The sequence below is a fragment of the Hyaena hyaena genome, unplaced genomic scaffold, assembly GCF_003009895.1.
Source record: "Hyaena hyaena isolate Hyena2069 unplaced genomic scaffold, ASM300989v1 scaffold_257, whole genome shotgun sequence".
NCBI classification, from domain to species: domain Eukaryota; kingdom Metazoa; phylum Chordata; class Mammalia; order Carnivora; family Hyaenidae; genus Hyaena; species Hyaena hyaena.
This window is the reverse complement of record NW_024080889.1, coordinates 1,783,732-1,798,138: the sequence shown is the minus strand read 5'-3', so window position 1 is coordinate 1,798,138 and position 14,407 is coordinate 1,783,732. Positions and strand designations below refer to the sequence as shown.

Here is a 14,407-nt window from a genome sequence, read left to right as displayed (position 1 = left end):
ATACATTTTTGGATATTAGTTGTTGGCAGCATAACTGATCCTATTATATTTCCTATCAACTTTCTGATGCTCTTAGCTCTTCACATTGCCTCTAGACATACATATTAACTCATTCTTTCATTCATTAAATAATTCACTTAATAGGCACTCAGTATTCACCTACATTCTGCCTGGCATAAATCTAAGAGGGGGCTGGAATGGACACAGGAATGAAATGTACAAATCCTGCCCTTAAAATTAAAAGTCACAAGTATTGAATTAACTCCTCACTGTCTTAACTCATATCACAATTCATAGGTCAGCAAACACTTATCTCAGAATTTTTCTGACAGTCTTATATCAATCTGATTATTCCCAGTAATAAAATGCTGAGCAAACTATTGTGCTTAATATCTTCTATTTGCCTGTCTACATCCACTCTTTGCCTTTCTCTACCATTTTCTTTGGCCACTGAGGCTTATTTGTATGTACTGCATCAATGGGCTCTCCTGTCCTCTGACTTCTGGTTGGGTTGGTCAATAGGGACCCTTAGCAGGAAATCAAAGGGAAGTAAGATAATGAGTTCTATGAATTTAGTTTTCTCAGCTCCCTCCTGTGGGGTGATCTAGGCTAACTTTTCCCTTAACTGAAGGCCACTCACTGTTCTACTCAAGATTGCCCCAAATATGACCCTCTACTATTGGGTTCTGATAACCATTCCTTCCCTTCATGTTACTAGTCCCAGGAAAATGAAATATACCTCATGGTTTTCCTACACACTGCCCACACCTTGTAAATAGCCCACTTATTAAGCCTTCCTCAAATTATCCAAATGTGAGGCTGCCATCTGTTTCCTGCTGGCATGTTGACTGATACACCGCGTGTCCCAATTGTAAGTTCAAAATATATAGGCACTAGATACACATGGCATCCACCAGAAGCACTGTTCATAAGAGGGTTAGAGTAAAGGGTAGATATTTAGCAAAATCTTAGTGCATTGAGAATCTCAGACTATAAGAACATCATCATGACCACTAGCTTTTGAGACCAGATTTGACTCTCAGGTACCTGTGCCATAGGCAAGCTGTCTTTATTTCTATTCTTTTTAGGTTTCCTGGACTAGACTCTATGTCCTTTAAACAGTCTAGTCTTGAAATCTTTTATTTAGAAGTGGGACTCCCTTCTAGGTGGAACTCAGTTACCAGGCAGAATCCACATTTCCACTGACATGTATCAGAACCTCCAGTATAGTACTTTCTTCCAGTTCCACCAGTATCCTCATGTTGGACCTTGAAAGTACTCAGTATGCCTATTTTAGAGGCATAAGCCACAATTCTTAAAGAATGAAACATAAAAGCAAATTATCACCTGTTTATTCATTACAAGTAACTGAAGCATCACTGACCACAGAGAACAATGGTAGGCAGAACAACGCACCTCCTTCCCAAATGTCCCAAATCCTAATCCAGAAACCTGCGAAACTGCTACTTTACAAAACAAAAGAGACTTTTACAGAGATGATTAAATTAAAGATCTTTAGAGGAGATATCATCCTGGATTATTTGGGTGAGCCCAACATAATCAGAAGGGTCCTTAAAAGTAAAAGAGGGAGGCAGGAGATTCAGTGTCAGAGTGATTCAGCATTAGAAAAACTCAACCAACCATTGTTGGCTTTGAAGACGAAGGGGACTACAAGTTAAGAAATGCTAACAGGCTCTGGAAGCTGGAAAGAACAGGGAAATAAATTCTCTCCTAGAACCTCCAAAAGGAATGCAGACCTGCTGATACCTTGATTTTAGCCAAGTGAGACCAGTTTTGGACTTCTCTTGAACTGTAGGATAATAAATTTGTGTTGTTTTAAGCCACGAAGTTTGTTGTAATTTGTTGCACCAGCAATAGGAAACTAATAACCAAGTTTTCTACCAATAACTAAAACCAAAATCTCCAGATCCAGAGAACTAAACCTGGGGTAAGGAAGGGTTGGGCACTGCAGGATGAACAAGACAGACACACTGGGCAGCACAACCAAACAGCATACCACTTGATAACCTGCACTGTAGGCAAGTTGCATTCATTAAAAGACAAAGGTATTTTTTATCTCAGAGACTCCTACTCATAAAATGCTTTCATGCCTTTTGTAACACCTAGTAGAAGCCTCCTTCTTTTCTCTCTTTTCAAGTTCTTGGGATTCAGTAGAATTTTTGTATTTTGTTAGAGACCATTATCAGCTTCATTCAGAAGGACAAGCATCTGTCTTATATCTAATTCTGTGACTTCCTGTTAGCCACAGAGGCAAAGAATGGCACAATAAAAATAATTAGTCTTAAAAGTTCCAGAGCATATGCAAAGCATCAATATCCATTATTTGCAATCTATAAAAACCCATTGCTAAGCAATTCTCCCAGTGCTTCCTGTTTCTGACTAGGCCTTACCACGCTCTGACCCAGCTGCTCCCGAAAGAAGTAATCCATGTTTCTCTTTTGCAGGCTGTCGAGGTAATGCTGAAAGCGCGTGTATGTGTATGGGTAGCAATAGGCAAATTGGTAAATATCTTCTTCTCGGTCAAAACAAAATGCAAAGGACATCACATAATTCTTCCTATGGTCTGGACACCGGTAGTAGTAAACATTTTTAGGTGGCAGCCTTTGCCTGAAAGATACAAACAAAAAAAATTTGGAAATATCAGACAATCATTCAAGTTTCAAAGGCAATAAACAGGAATAAATGCCCAAGAGAAAAAAAACGTAACATCAAGAACTCTAGGTGGTGTCTAGGAACAACAACCACACCATCTACGGTCAAAAGGAGACCAGGATTTGGCAGCACTTTGTTCAGATTCCAGCCCTACCCTTTATCAAATGTTTGGACAATGCAAGGTTAAACAAAGATGAACATGTTTTAGTCATTGTTTACTATTATTTTGAGCACTCATTACATGCCCAGGCAATGAGCTAGATTCTTTTTTTTAATGTTTATTTATTTATTTGGAGAGAAAGAATGCATGTGCATAGTGCAGAGGGAGAGGGAGAGAGAGAATCCCAAGCAACCTCCACACTGTCAGTGCACAGCCCCATGTGGGGCTTGATCTCACAAATTGTGAGATCATGACCTGAGCCAAAAACAAGAGTTGAGAGCTTAACCTAACTGAGTTACCCAGGCACCCCAGGGAAACTTGGATTCTTGATGTATAATGGTAAATAAGATAGGCAACATGTTGTCCTCATGCAGCCTATATTCTGGTGGGGGAAGCAGTTAATAAACTATTAAAAATAAATGCATTATATAGTTATAGACTCTTAAAGCACCTTGAGGGCAACTAAAGAGTATGATGTTAGGGGCATCTGGGTGGCTCAGTTGGTTGAACATCCAACTCTTGATTTCAGTTCATGTCATGGGATTAATCCCCACACTGGGATCTGTGCTGAGCGTGGAGCCTGCTTGGGATTCTCTCTCTCTCCATCTCTCTCTGCCCCTCTTCCCCCAACTTGCTCGTGTTCTAACGGAAAAAAAAATAGAGGAGGTCTACTTTTCCTAGGGAAGCCATGTTTTTGTATTGTAAGGCTAATCTAGACCTTTTTTAAAATAAGCTAATATGCAATGTAAATATTCAAGAGGGAGGAAAGAATATTCAACATTTCTTTAAAATATTACTATTGTTTTTCTACAGAGCATTCCATGATACTAATTTTCCACAGAAGCACTTTGGGAAATACTTCTTCAAATACACTGTGTAAGCAATTTTGCTAAGTCATCATGCTCATTCTTCAGTAAGGAACTCTGAAACATATACATGAGAAAAGGCAAAATGTTCCAGTCGTAATTCCTATAAATTCTTTACATTTATCCATGTCACAGGCTCACTGTACCCTGTCATGCTGTGTGACATCCAAATTATTCACACTGTTTTTCTGCAGTGAATGCCTTTTATTTCTGTCTCTTTAAAACCCTGTTAATCCTACAAAACCCATCTCAAACTGTACATTTTCCATGATCATCCATTGACAATTCCAGGCCAGTCCAGCTCCTGCATTTTACAGCAATTCTTGCTTCTTTATTGATGGCTTCCTACGTCTTATCCACTCATATCAGTTTGGAATCTCTGATAAAGGCAAGTATGTTTCTGGGGGTTACCAGGCTCATCTATAGGGGCTTGGCATTTGACTGAAAAGCCATGGGACACAGTATCACATGGAGGAAAGTGTGAGGAAGATGGTGTAAGTGATGAGATTGAGAAAAATAACAATGGTGGTGGCTCCAGGTAGGGCAGCCTGAAGAAAATTGTTAAAAGCGTCCAGAGCATTATAACATGCCAATAGTTTGTTGCAGATCTTGCTTCTACCTTGGTGTCCCTCAGAAGCTGCCTAAGAAGCCAGAGTGGGAAGTAAGGCTGTGGGATTCCTGTGGAAGAGCAGAGGTTACAAGACACTAATTCTGTACATACAGCAGCTTCTATTGTTTGCCTGTAGCCCTGGATCCCATGAACCTCAAACATTAAGTGAAATGCAGAGAGGGGAAGAAAACAAAAATTAAGGAAGAAAAAAGGGAAAAGAAAGATTGAGGAAGGAACGAGGGAAGAGAGAAAGGAAGGGATGAACAGAACATGCACAGTATAGGTTCTCTCTGGGGCTCATTCAGTACCTGATTTAATTAATTTAATTAATTTATTTAATGTTTATTTATTTGAGAGAGAGAAAGTGAGAGAGAGATCACAAGTGTGAATACACAAGCAGGGAAAGGGTAGAAGGAGAGGGAGAAAGAGAGTTTGAGAGTGTAGAGCCTGATGTGGGGCTTGATCCCATGAACTGTGAGATCATGCCCTGAACTGAAATCAAGGGTCAGATGCTTAATTGAATGAGTCACAAAGGCACCCCAAGGACCTGATTTAATTAGCATAAAGGCATTTGGTCAAGGTGGGCATTATTCCTTTTGCAGACATGGCCTTGGAGGTTCATAAAAGTTAAAGAGCTCACTCATTATCTCAAGTGAGTAAATGAGAGAGCTGGGGCTCCAAGTTGCTTCTGTCTGACTCCAAGTCCAGTACCTAGAACACTCCTCCAGAGGCCCTCTTGATAAATTATGAACTTCTGCTATTCCAGATATGAATGTGTGCAAAAGCCAGGAGGCAAGAGAGAAAAGCAAAATGTTGGAACTGAAAGGAATTGATCATGGCTGAAGCACAAAGAGTGAGAAGGAAATGCATGAGAAATGTGTCTGAAGAGGAAGGCAGAAGTCAAACTAGAAAGGGACTATATGAACATTGTTGAAGAATTTAAAAATTATCCTGAAGTCACAGGGTACCTTTCAAGTGAGTGAAAGAAGTGAATACCTTTCAAGTGAGTGATGGCCAGTCCAAGGGTTCTATGATAGTGGTCAGAAGGACAGAAGAATAGCTACACTGGTATAGAAAACAAGACAGATTTGACTATTTTAGAAAAAAAAGTGGCTTAAGTGATGGGACATAAGATCTAATATGGGTTAGAACCTGGTAGTACTGAGGAAGGCAGAATGGTAGAGAGAATAAAGGAACAGGGATTTTCACATAAATGTCAATGGTAGTATCAAAGGCTGTCTAGGGATGTGCTTGGTCCCACAACAGAATCCATTTCCCTCCTACTTCCAAAGCCACCACAGATAAATATATAGGTAATAACAGTCTTTTTGTAATACAAATACAACTTTTAAGACAACTGCCCCACCCCCACGACAGGCACTCTTCCTTTCCAACCAGATGGCTACCCTAAACCTTCCTATATTGAAGCCCCCTCTATTTGGGGGCTACCAATGGTGAGGCAGGAAAATAATGGCCTGGAAGGTGCATGGGGAGTAAAGAAGAAAGTTGTCCTCTCCTGATACTTCTGTACATGGAGTATAAGAGAATCAACAGTTTCTGAGAGAGAAATGGGGGGAATAATGGACTCCAGGGTATCAGGTCTTACTTCATTGTTTTATGTAGCAAATGTTTGTTAAGTACCATGCACCAAACATTGTTTGATTAAGAGAAGACGTAAAGGAAGCAGTGGACTAAAAGACTGAGAACCCAAGTGAGATTATTCACCATGAAGCTGAGTTTCAGAGGAAAAGGTGGAAAGTGGAAAGTTCTGGATAGAGAAGGGAACAGTAAAAACTGAGATCAGACCAGTGCAGAGGTGAGGGTATAGAAAGAACAGATGACAGTCTAAACTTGTGATGTGATTGAACATGCAGGAATGTGAGGCTAGGGGACTAATCTAGTCTCAGGATTCTCAATTTGCATTCAGGAAGAATGCCAGTTGAAAGTCGCCTTGAGGTCTCTGGTTAGTGATCTGTGATCCTAGCTTCAAGGCCCTGGCTCACAGATCTGAGAGTTAGGTGAGCATGTCTTCATATGCTAGTGATTCCTACAGTAATAGGCCCCTTGGGTTATGATGCTGATGTTTTCAACTCTTCATTTACTAGTATATCCGATCAGGGTCCATGCTTTAAATTCAGTCACCCCAGTTTTCTCCTATTCTAGCCAAGTTTAGCAACTTGACTCTGAGAGCCTGCCATCTCCACCAAATTTGATTATGTGCTATCAAGAGAATTCATCTAATTCCTGCAGCTGTCCCAGCTCCTCTCCTGAGTGGGTCGGATGCCTAACCTGATTTGCAGACAGAATGAAGGTAATGGGCCCTGGGGTAATCATTCAAGGAAGCCGAGATGCTGCTCAGGGCTTAGATTTTCTAGAATCTACTAAGAATACAAATACAAATCCATTTGAGAAGGGCTCAGTAGGCCAAATTCATGAGAACTTTCAAGTAACACAAAGAATAGAGAAAAAGAAGACTGGAACTAAGTAGGAGGAAAAATATGTCTCTCATTTGTAATGCATTTCTGGTTTTTCTCTTATTTTGCTTACTATGTTTTTACTACATCACAGGCATCATGTTGAATGCTGTATATGCATTATCTTTTAAACTTCACAATAACCTCACGAGTCAGGGGCTATTAACATCCCTTTTACACAGACAAGAAAACTGAAGCTCAGAAAGGTAAAAAATTCCCTGAAGTTACAGGGTTAGTAATCCTCAGAGCTTGTATTAGATGCAGACTAATATGACTTTGAAGTCTGTGCTCATAATCCCTATGGTACCTTGCCACCCTCCTTTCTCCCCTTGCCATCTGGTCATAGCCTTATTCCTGCTTCCAGAAAAATCTGCTCTCACAGTACTCTCCTGTTAAAGACTCTTCAAACAACTCCCTATCTTCACATTCTGATTTGGCTCACAGGGTCCCTGAGATCTCCCTGTGATCCAGTATCACCAGCCATTTCTTCCTTCTTGAACCCTATGTTTTATTCATACTGAGCTACTTAAAACTCCCTACCATAATTTTATGCCATTCCTCCCATACCTCTATGGGATCTCTTTGTATTTGATCTTTCTTCCACTTGGAGAGCCTCCCCTGCCGTCTTACCTACTTGGTGAATTTGCTACTCATAGATGTGGCATAAGGTAGACGGTCAATAAAGATTAAAATATTTTTTAAACAAACGAATTAATTAATGGGCAAAAGAATGTATAAATAAATATCTACCCTTTAACATACTTCCTCTCTGAATCCTTAGTTGACCATTTAGTTGTCACTAATTTTTCTCTACTTTGACATATAATAGTAAAATAAGTTTTATAACTTGATATATCCCTTAATAATGAACACCAAAAGTAAATGAAGATTTCTTCAAAGAAGGGGTAGGCTTCTTGAAGACAGGAAGAGTGTCACCTTTTTCCTCTCTTTCTCACTTTTCACTTTGTCACTTTTCTCTCTGTCATCCCTTCACAGAGAAGTTAACATACTTGCTCATTTTAAAAAGCTATGATAAGAGGAAAAGAAGACTCATCTCTGAAGATAAGTGGTAGACATCATAGGGAGGTAGATTTTAGCTCAGTATAGAGATTTTCTAATATTCAGCTGAAAGTAGAAAGGCCCATGTTGCAGGAGAGTGCAAGCATGGGAAGCTTTATGGGATCCCATAAAGTTCCTGAGATTCCATTTAATACAGATAGTATATCATTGAAAATAATAAAACAATGATGATGATAGCTATTATAATTATAATTACTAATATGTATATATTATTGGCCATGTGGTAGGCCATTGTAAATACATTATAATGTATTAAGTTCTTTAATCCTCACAACCATCCTCTGAAGTTATTGCTGTCATCCCAATGATAAGACAAAAATGAATATGGGGTCAAGAATGTTTGTTTTTTTAAAGTTTTTTGTTTGTTTCTTTGTTTATTTATAGAGAGCAGGGGAGGGGCAGAGAGAAAGGGAGAGAGAGAGAATCCTAAGCAGACTCCACACTCCCAGCGTGGAACCTGATGCAGGTCTTGAACTTAAGAACCACGACACCATGACCTGAGCTGAAATCAAGAGTTAGACACTTAGGTAACTGAGCACCCAGGCACCCTAAGAATGCTTGTTCTTAAGAAAAAACTTGTACATGACACCCCAGAAGGCTTCATAAAGGAAAGAGTCCAACATCTGATCCTGCCAGAGATGCAGAGAGATTCAAGACCTGTAGCGTGTGCTCTCAGGGCTCAGAAACTAAAGGCTGCTTAAGCTGTTGGAACAAACTATCATCCTGATGACTGAAGAGGACATCCACATGTGTGAGGGCACCTTGTAACTCATCCTCAGATCCAGTCACACATGCACATGTGAGTGAGCAAAGCACACACACATTCACACACACGTACACAGTGAACACACTGGAATCATACTATATATACCTCTCTACTATAGCCTCTAAGCATATAATTTGAATATATACCTTTCTCCCTCATTACATGGTGCCACTCTTGAGGGCACAGACAATGTAGCGTTTATCTCTGGTTCTGCAGGACCTATATAGAGCTTTGCATATAAAGGTTCTCAAAAATGCTTATGAACTGGGTAAATGAATATATTTGTGAGCGAACTTTAAGGGATTATAAATTGGAATAAATAATTTCAGCCATACCAATCTATGTATAGTGTGCTCTCTCCATGTGAAACTGTGAGTCATGTCCTGAATACATTATGTTCTCAAAAACCTTCATGCTTTTTAAAATGCTGTTCCCTGGGGTGCCTGGAAGGCTCAGTCAGCCGAACTGTCTGACTTTGGCTCAGGTCATGATCTCACAGTTCGTGAGTTTGAGCCCTGCATTGGGCTCCGTGCTTACAGCTCAGAGCCTGAAATCTGCTTCGGATTCTGTGTCTTCCTTTCTCTCTGTTCCTCCCCCGCTCACACTCTTTCCTTCTCTCTCTCTCTCTTTCTCTCTCAAAAATAAATAAACATTAAAAAATTAAAAAAATAAAATAAAATGCTGTTCCTTCTCTCTGCAATTTCTTTTCCCCTACTTTTCTACATAGTACATCCCTATGTAGAGAATTGAGACCCAGCACAAATGACATTTCCTCTTTGAAAGCTGTGTCAGCAACTCCATGAACTAATTGCTCTAAATGCTAATTGCAGACACTGCTATATTTCTGATTTATCTCAAAATCCATAGCATTTAGCATAGTGCTTGGCCCTGAAGGGGAGCTCAAAGCATGTTTGTTGAATTAATGAGTGAATTTATGACTTAATGAATGAATGAAATGGTTTCTTCCCATTTACCATCTTCTCTGTCTTTTCTTCAAACTATCAGTTCAATTCCCAGTATATAATTTTGGAGGTTATTAGAACACAGAAGGAGGGAAGAAGCCCAGGATCTAATGGAATACACAGGGCTCTCTAAAACAAGAGCATTCCCTGCCCTCCTCAATAACCCTTAAAGACAGGAGCCCTAATTTCCTCTTTAATCTAGCAGGAAATATGGATATGGACAGATGGGTTCCAATCCCACATTCTTCCTAGACAGTAGACACAATATTTTTCTTCATATAATTTCTAAAGGAGATGGGGCACCTGGGTGGATCAATTGGTTCAACTTCGGCTTAGGTCATGATCTCATGATTTGTGGGTTCAAGCACCACGCCGAGCTCTGCTGACAGCTCAGAACTTGGAGCTGCTTCGGATTCTGTGTTTCCCTCTCTCTCTCTCTCTGCCCCTCCCCTACTCACACTCTATCTCTCCTTCTGGGGAAAAAAAAAAAAACATGAAAAAAATTCTAAAGGAGGTATGCAAAACAAGGTCACTCAAATATAACATATAGTAAACACTTCCTGTATGCCTATAACATGCTACCTGTTTGATGTACTCTATTATCTGACTGATAAACACATTTCTTCCCACAACACCAAGGCTGTGCTTACTGAAATTCAGCCAATGATTGCAATCACAGAAACAGTCTCTTCATTTCCCTTCTTGATTGACCCAGGGTTGGGGGAAGCAAACTGGCATCCAGTTTTCCAGGAATATTTGGAATTAAGGTAAAATTTCATCCCTCTCCCTTTCATAAGGGCAGCCAAATCTCTGGTTTGTCATTCACGCCAACATGAGGCCTTTAACCCACGTTTACCTGGAACAACATAGACCACCACCTGGCTGGAGTCATTTGGCCTCCTCCTTTTCTTCTCTGTGTCTGGCACAGCCAGGCAGTTGGCATGGATGCCCACATTGTAAATCCACCTTCCACAGGCAAACAGGAGCCACTCCAAATTCCAATTCTACCTTCTCCCAAAGAATTGTATCACCAGCATATCTATTCTTATCTTTCTCCACACTTTGTCACAGCTAATCTCTTGGTGACTCACAGGGAGGGGGAGAAAGAGGGAGTGAGGGAGTGTTCAGATACAGGCAACACATTTTTACACCCGATGTCTAATCAGATTATCATCTTATCAGAGGCTGATGGGCACTGGTGGTGGGAGGAGAGAGACAGAGCTACAAACTGCCAACTAAGTTTTTGATAACAAAAAGACACTGCTTGATTCTTGAATTAACCTTTTTGTCCTACACACTCCATTGTTTATTTTTCATAGTTTATTTTATATATAGGTTTTTATTTATTTATTTTTTATCTGTGCCTTCTGGAGACAGACACCCACACACTCTGGCAGCAACTGCTTCTATTAATTCCGAGCCATTAAAAAAGTTAAAATGAAACCCAATTACTTTGGCTAGTTTAGAACTGGGGAATAGCTAAGGCTCATTATTCCCCTTGGTCATGGACAGCAACAATATTCCTACCTACACGTGGCTGCTGGCAGAATGCTAATGCAGTCTGAAATTCCAGGGACAGGCTCTGCATACAAGCAGAGGCTCTAAGTCCCAAGAGAATGCAAGAAGAGGACAGTTGACAAGACATTGGAATAGTTATAGTTCTTGGGAAGGACCTTTCCTCTCTTTGTGCCTCAGAATAAAATGTGGTTACTAAAATGTGTGTCCTGTATCCCTCTTAGGGTTGTTGTGACTCTTAGGTGAAAAGAACTCTACTTTCAGAACTATCATATTCTGGGATACAGGATAGTGTATGAGGCAGCTTCAGAATGCTGCATGCTTTGGGATAAGGTAGCAGGCTATAGGTATATATAGGTATATATCTATATCTATATCTATATCTATATCTATATCTATATCATCTATATCTATATCTATATCTATATACATACCTATATATGAGCTATAGAGCAGGCTCATGTTTGCAGTGAAGTTGTGTACCAAAGTTACTTTCTTGCTGCATAATGGGTAGAATAACAATAACGGTTCAGGGTGTAAGGTCACCAGACTAGCATCTTCTTATAAGCCCCTTGCATAGAGTCTCGTGTACAGATGGGCACTCACTAAGTACTTTGAATGAATGAATAAATCAGTCAGGCAGAGTTGAGTTTTGATTGAACAAATAGAACTGTGTTCACTTCCAGCTGTAGATGCCTTTTAGAAATATAGTCATAGTGCAACAGAAAGAATGTGGGCTTGGAACTCTATTCTACTTCCATTACTTTTTTTGGATCTGAGTTTCCACATCTATAAAATGAAAATAATATCCACTTCATGGATTTTTTTCAGGATTTTGTTTGTTTGTTTGTTTATCTTAAGAGAGAGAACATGAGTAAGCAGAGGAGGGGCAGAGAGAGAGAATCCAAAGCAGGTTCCACACTGTCAGCATAGGGTCCGATGCAAGGCTCAAACTCATAAACTGTGAGATCATGACCTGGGCTGAAACCAAGAGGCTGACACTTAACCAACTGAGCCACCCAGGTGCCCCCATGGATTTGTTTTGAAGATTAGAGATGAGGCTTGTACCTGACATATAACACGTGCTCAGGAATGGTAACTGTGATTATCACCATGCTCTGTACGATGAATAGTTGGCATCACACTATCTCTTGATTCTGAACAATGGACTCCAAGTTCACACTAAGTGTGCTTATGGCATGGAATGGGCAGAACAGGTAGAATAGGGTACAAAGAATGTGTGACAAGGGACAACCCCGTTTTTTTCTTTCCGATGATTCCCATACCCAATATAACCAACACCTCCCTTTTATGTTTTTTAAGTTTGTTTGTTTGTTTCTTTTTATTCAGAGTTAAAGCACAAACAGGGGAGGGGAATGTGGAATATGTTTAATAAATAGAGACTAAGCAGTCTTTCTTATAGAGAATAGCCTAATAGCTTTTGGCATCATGCGTTGTAAATCTAAAATTATTAATTTTATTTTCTGGTTACTCTAAAAAAAAAAAAAAACTTCATAATTAACCCTTTCACCAGAAATGAGCTAAAAACTACAAAAGTGGATGCTTCAAGAAAGTTCCGTAATGACTTTTCATTTCTCAAGAAATTTAGTAATGGACATGTAACTTGTATGAAATGTTTCTTGGTATTTATGATCCACTGTAAGGGTTATATTGACAACATGACCACATAAAAACCAGAAAACAAATCTGCTGAAGAAACATCAGCATCTACTTGATTTAACAGTTATTTTAAGTAAACTTATGCCCAAAGACTATAATTTACACATGTAAAAGCAGAAGCATAAAAGAAAAAAATGACTGAAATTATTTTAGAAGAAGAGTCAATAAAATAAATGAAAATCCACACTTCACAGGGATGTTTAGTATCACTTTATTTAGAGCACATGACTGTTCTTTAAATTAATTTCAATCATTTTAAATTCCAAGTTTTCTTGTATAGAAAGTGGTAGCCATCAGGGCACCTGAGTGGCTCAGTTGTGTAAGCCTCCGACTTGAGCTCAGGTCATGATTTCACAGTTCATGAGTTTAAGCCCAACATCAGGCTCTGTGCTGACAGCTCAGAGCCTGGAGCTTGCTTTGGATTCTGTGACTCCCTCTTGAGGGAGGGGTGTGATGCCGCTTCCCTGCTCACACTCTGTCTCTCAAAAATAAATAAACATTAAAAAAAAGTAAAATGGTAGTCATCAATGTCTTGTCACTACTTGAAGATCTAAAACCAGCATCTTTAGATCAGTGTCATCAGATATTTCAAATAGAAAATAATTTAACTTAATTCCAATGTAAATCATTTTCATCTAATTCATGAAATCAAAGTAAAGTTTTTTGAAAATCATTCTGTGGATGGTGAAATAGTGTCTTAGTGGTAATGACATTGCTAATTCAGTAAAATAAAAAGTTCAACATTAAAGATAAGGTTACTTACTTTTTGCAACAATACGAATACAAATTTTGGTAAAAGCAATATACTTGTTAAATGAACAAACCTATGGAGTACAAATTTATTTTTTGAATTGGTTTGTGGTGTCCATATAAATCATACTTGCATCTAACCAAACTTCTATTTTCTACCTTCAAAATAGAAACTACAGAATCTCAAAATTTACACAAAGTAAGTGAACAATACAGTTTTTTATGAAGCTAATAACAAACTGCACAAACACAACATTTTTGTTTTTTCATGAAGGCAGACCATGCTTATTTTCTTTACTGTCTCCCATCAATAGGATTTTGGAGATTCTGAACCTTTAATCAGCTGCTTTGTTAATCAACACTGATTTTGGTTTTTGTTATTGTTATAATGAGACCTGTAAATTTTAGTAATGAGGCTCTAAATGAGAACAAAATTTTGGTTGTGTTTTGTTCAAAATCAACTGGAAATTTTTAATCAAATATTCAACAATGAAGCACCAAAGTATTTCAGCTTTTAAAGCTTTTATCAAATTGCAATTATTGAAAACAAAGCTTGCAAACAAGAAGACATGACATTTATCTCTACAAAAGCATGGGAGGAACTGCACAAATTAAATGATGAAAGCACATTTGGAGGACAAGATTGAATTTTGGAATTCAATGATTGTACTTTGGGATAACTTACTTTATAAGGAGAATTTTGTGATGAAGCTATTTTTAATTGGATATTTATATAATATGTTGTGCCAGAGTAGAATGAAATTGAGAAGGCCTACAATTTTGTAGCATCTGCAGTTGGTGAAAATTTGAAAGAGTCAAGAAGAATCTTATTTGAAAAAGTTGTTTTATTAAAAAAAAAGATCCAAGAAAA

The 14,407-nt window shown here is 38.8% G+C and overlaps 1 protein-coding gene across 10 annotated transcripts in view; it reads right to left on the bottom strand.

The window, feature by feature from the left end:
• LOC120240623 (BEN domain-containing protein 5) overlaps positions 1–14,407 on the bottom strand; it is a 1,403,952-nt gene that overhangs the window by 510,463 nt on the left and 879,082 nt on the right. For 9 of the 10 annotated variants that reach the window (XR_005530669.1, XM_039245389.1, XM_039245392.1 and 6 more), the window contains one exon: positions 2,412–2,628. Coding sequence is in view for 9 of the 10 variants with exons in the window: in XM_039245389.1 (XP_039101320.1) it covers positions 2,412–2,628 (217 nt within the window). In the remaining variant the exon portion in view is untranslated. Of the gene's footprint in view, positions 1–2,411; positions 2,629–10,441; positions 10,478–14,407 lie in introns of those variants that run through there. The other variant, XM_039245395.1, reaches the window with a different exon arrangement.